Genomic DNA, 2,654 nt, shown 5'->3' with positions numbered 1-2,654 from the left:
CGCCGCCGTAAACGTTGATGTCTTCGCAAGCACGGTAATACAAACATGTGTGTGTGTGTGTGTGTGTGTGTGTGTGTGTGTGTGTGTGTGTGTGTGTGTGTGTGTGTGTGTGTGTGTGTGCGCGCACACACGCGTGTTGGGCTCACGTTGTCTCAGATAAGACTTGAAAACATGAGTGACCATGAGAGAGTTGTGTAGAGATAAGTCTAATCTAGTCTATTCAGAAGTCCTTTTGAGTATGTTCTTGTCCTTGTGTGTGCATGTTTGTGTGCACGTGTTTGTTTCTGTGTGTGTATGAGAGAGGGAGTTGTGGATGTAGTTGAAGGATGGGTGAATGAGTTGAATATTGAATAACTCGTTGTCATAGTGTGTGTGTGTGTGTGTGTGTGTGTGTGTGTGTGTGTGTGTGTGTGTGTGTGTGTGTGTGTGTGTGTGTGTGTGTGTGTGTGTGTGTGTGTGTGTGTGTGTGTGTGTGTGTGTGTGTGTGTGTGTGTGTGTGTGTGTGTGTGTGTGTGTGTCTGTGACATCAGACCGGGGGCCCTTGTGTAGGAGTAGTGTGGGTTAAATGACTCCAACGCACACACACACACGCGCGCGCGCGCGGAAAGGCGGATTCAGGCATGTGTAGGAGTATGAAAGAGGAGAATATCTGATGACCTTCGCTAGTCTCTGTCATCACCCACTGGCTTAAAACGCTTAGACATCAACAGAACACACACACACACACACACACACACACACACACACACACACACACACACACACACACACACACACACACACACACACACACACACACACACACACACACACATATTCAAACAGGTTTACAAGGATTTCTCTGAAAACCTACTTTTCAAACCCCCAATATCAAATGCCAAATGTCAACGTGCTCTTGAGCAATGCATGTGTGTGTGTGTGTGTGTGTGTGTGTGTGTGTGTGTGTGTGTGTGTGTGTGTGTGTGTGTGTGTGTGTGTGTGTGTGTGTGTGTGTGTGTGTGTGTGTGTGTGTGTGAGTTGAAAGCCACTTACAGTAAGGTTGAGGGTGGTTAGAGATCAACTAAATGAACAAAAAACACACTCAGGGTTCAGTATCAATGTTTCTGTTGATGGTGTACTGTAGTAAACCTCCTGGCCTATCATTTCTCACATGATGTGCACTTTAAGCAGTTTGCATGTGATATCTGCATTTTTATCGCTGGTTTTATGACTGGTGTGTTCTGCCGTTTACATAATGCCCATTACACTGACTTTGTTGTGTTCATGCAAAATGTTCTACATAAACAAATCTCCTCTTGACTTCTTCTCGTTTCTCTCTCTGTCTCACTCACCCCCCTGCTCTTAATTAATCTTGCTCTTTCACTTCTCCCACCCCGTCCTCCTCTCCGTCTGTCCAGTGTGGAGGGGGAGTATGTGCCTGTGGAAGGAGACGAGGTCTGCTACAAGGTGTGTAGCATCCCCCCCAAACACGAGAAGAGGCAGGCGGTGGAGGTGACCATCACCCACCTCAACCCAGGGATCAAGCACGAGACCTGGTCAGGAAACATTGTCAGCACCTGAGAACAGAACTGTGGAGGGCTGGAAGGAGGGATAGAGGGTGGGTGGGTGGGAAGGAATGAGGGAGAGGAGAGAGGAACAGATGGATGGATAAGCATGAAGGAGGAGGGTTTTAAAAGGGACGTAGGAGATTAATTGGAAAGCGATGACACGGGAGAGAGGAAGATGGAGGGATACACTTGACCAAGGGAGAGCGGTGCAGTGAAGAGGAGGTGTGGATGAGGAGACAGATGAATACACAACAACCTTTACGCCTAGCTCACACCATCACTGGAACTCTGCTTCCACTTTCTGAGGAAGCAGCGTTGTTTTGTGCATTGTCAGGGAGCGAATTTGCTACGGTGAGACAAAGTGGCTGTGTTCTGTTCTGAACTAGGTTAACAATACAAGGTGCCGGGCATGTTTTGCACATTTTGGACACACCCATTTAGTGGGAAACTGCTTAGCAGAAAAGCACTGTCACTGCTGGTGTGAACTAGGCGTTAGGGACCTGCAGGGTACAGGCAGCTCTAGAGGTTGACTTAAAAGCCTTACAAAGCATTACAAAGCTACTCCTGAGACAACCAGGTAATGTCGACATGGCTGTTTTCAGGAAAGAAAAAACTACTCAAAATGTTGAATGGATGGACATTAGCTAGTCTGTACCCTACAAGCATCTTATTCTCTGTTACCTATCCATGTGTATACAGAACAAAGGATCCCTGAGTTTATTTTGTATTCAAATGTGTGAGAGAAAGTCAAATGAAGTGGTTAATTTTGAGTGTCAAACAAATAGGTGTGTCAAAAAATACAGAGGAAATGTTTATCGAATTAAGTTGTATTACAATGACATCGTTCATAGTTTTTATTTTGTAGTTTTGTAGGAATTGATGTAGAAATCTGTTGTTAATATCACTATGGTTTGAGATCATGTCCCTTAGTTCTTTATTTGACTACGTTCTTCCAAAAGACGATTCTATATGGAACTGAAAAATATTCTACAGCACAGATCGAACTTTTGGAGTTCTATATCGGAAGTTTTTATTTCTATGAATAAAAGTTTCCACGTGGAAAAATGTTTTGTGCCGAAAATTCATCTCAGCTGCGACGACCAGTTT

General features: G+C 44.8%; 1 protein-coding gene across 3 annotated transcripts in view; it reads left to right on the top strand.

The window, feature by feature from the left end:
• carhsp1 (calcium regulated heat stable protein 1) overlaps positions 1–1,583 on the top strand; it is a 24,299-nt gene extending 22,716 nt beyond the window's left edge. For all 3 annotated transcript variants that reach the window (XM_084073099.1, XM_084073101.1, XM_084073100.1), the window contains exon 5: positions 1,398–1,583. In XM_084073099.1, coding sequence (XP_083929225.1) covers positions 1,398–1,560 — 163 coding nt within the window. In that variant the 3' untranslated portion in view covers positions 1,561–1,583. The remainder of the gene's footprint in view (positions 1–1,397) is intronic.
• The last annotated feature ends 1,071 nt before the right edge of the window (positions 1,584–2,654 follow it).

The sequence above is a fragment of the Gymnoscopelus microlampas genome (assembly GCF_963454915.1).
Source record: "Gymnoscopelus microlampas genome assembly, chromosome: 11".
NCBI classification, from domain to species: Eukaryota; Metazoa; Chordata; class Actinopteri; order Myctophiformes; family Myctophidae; genus Gymnoscopelus; species Gymnoscopelus microlampas.
This window is presented reverse-complemented; position numbering and strand designations above follow the sequence as displayed.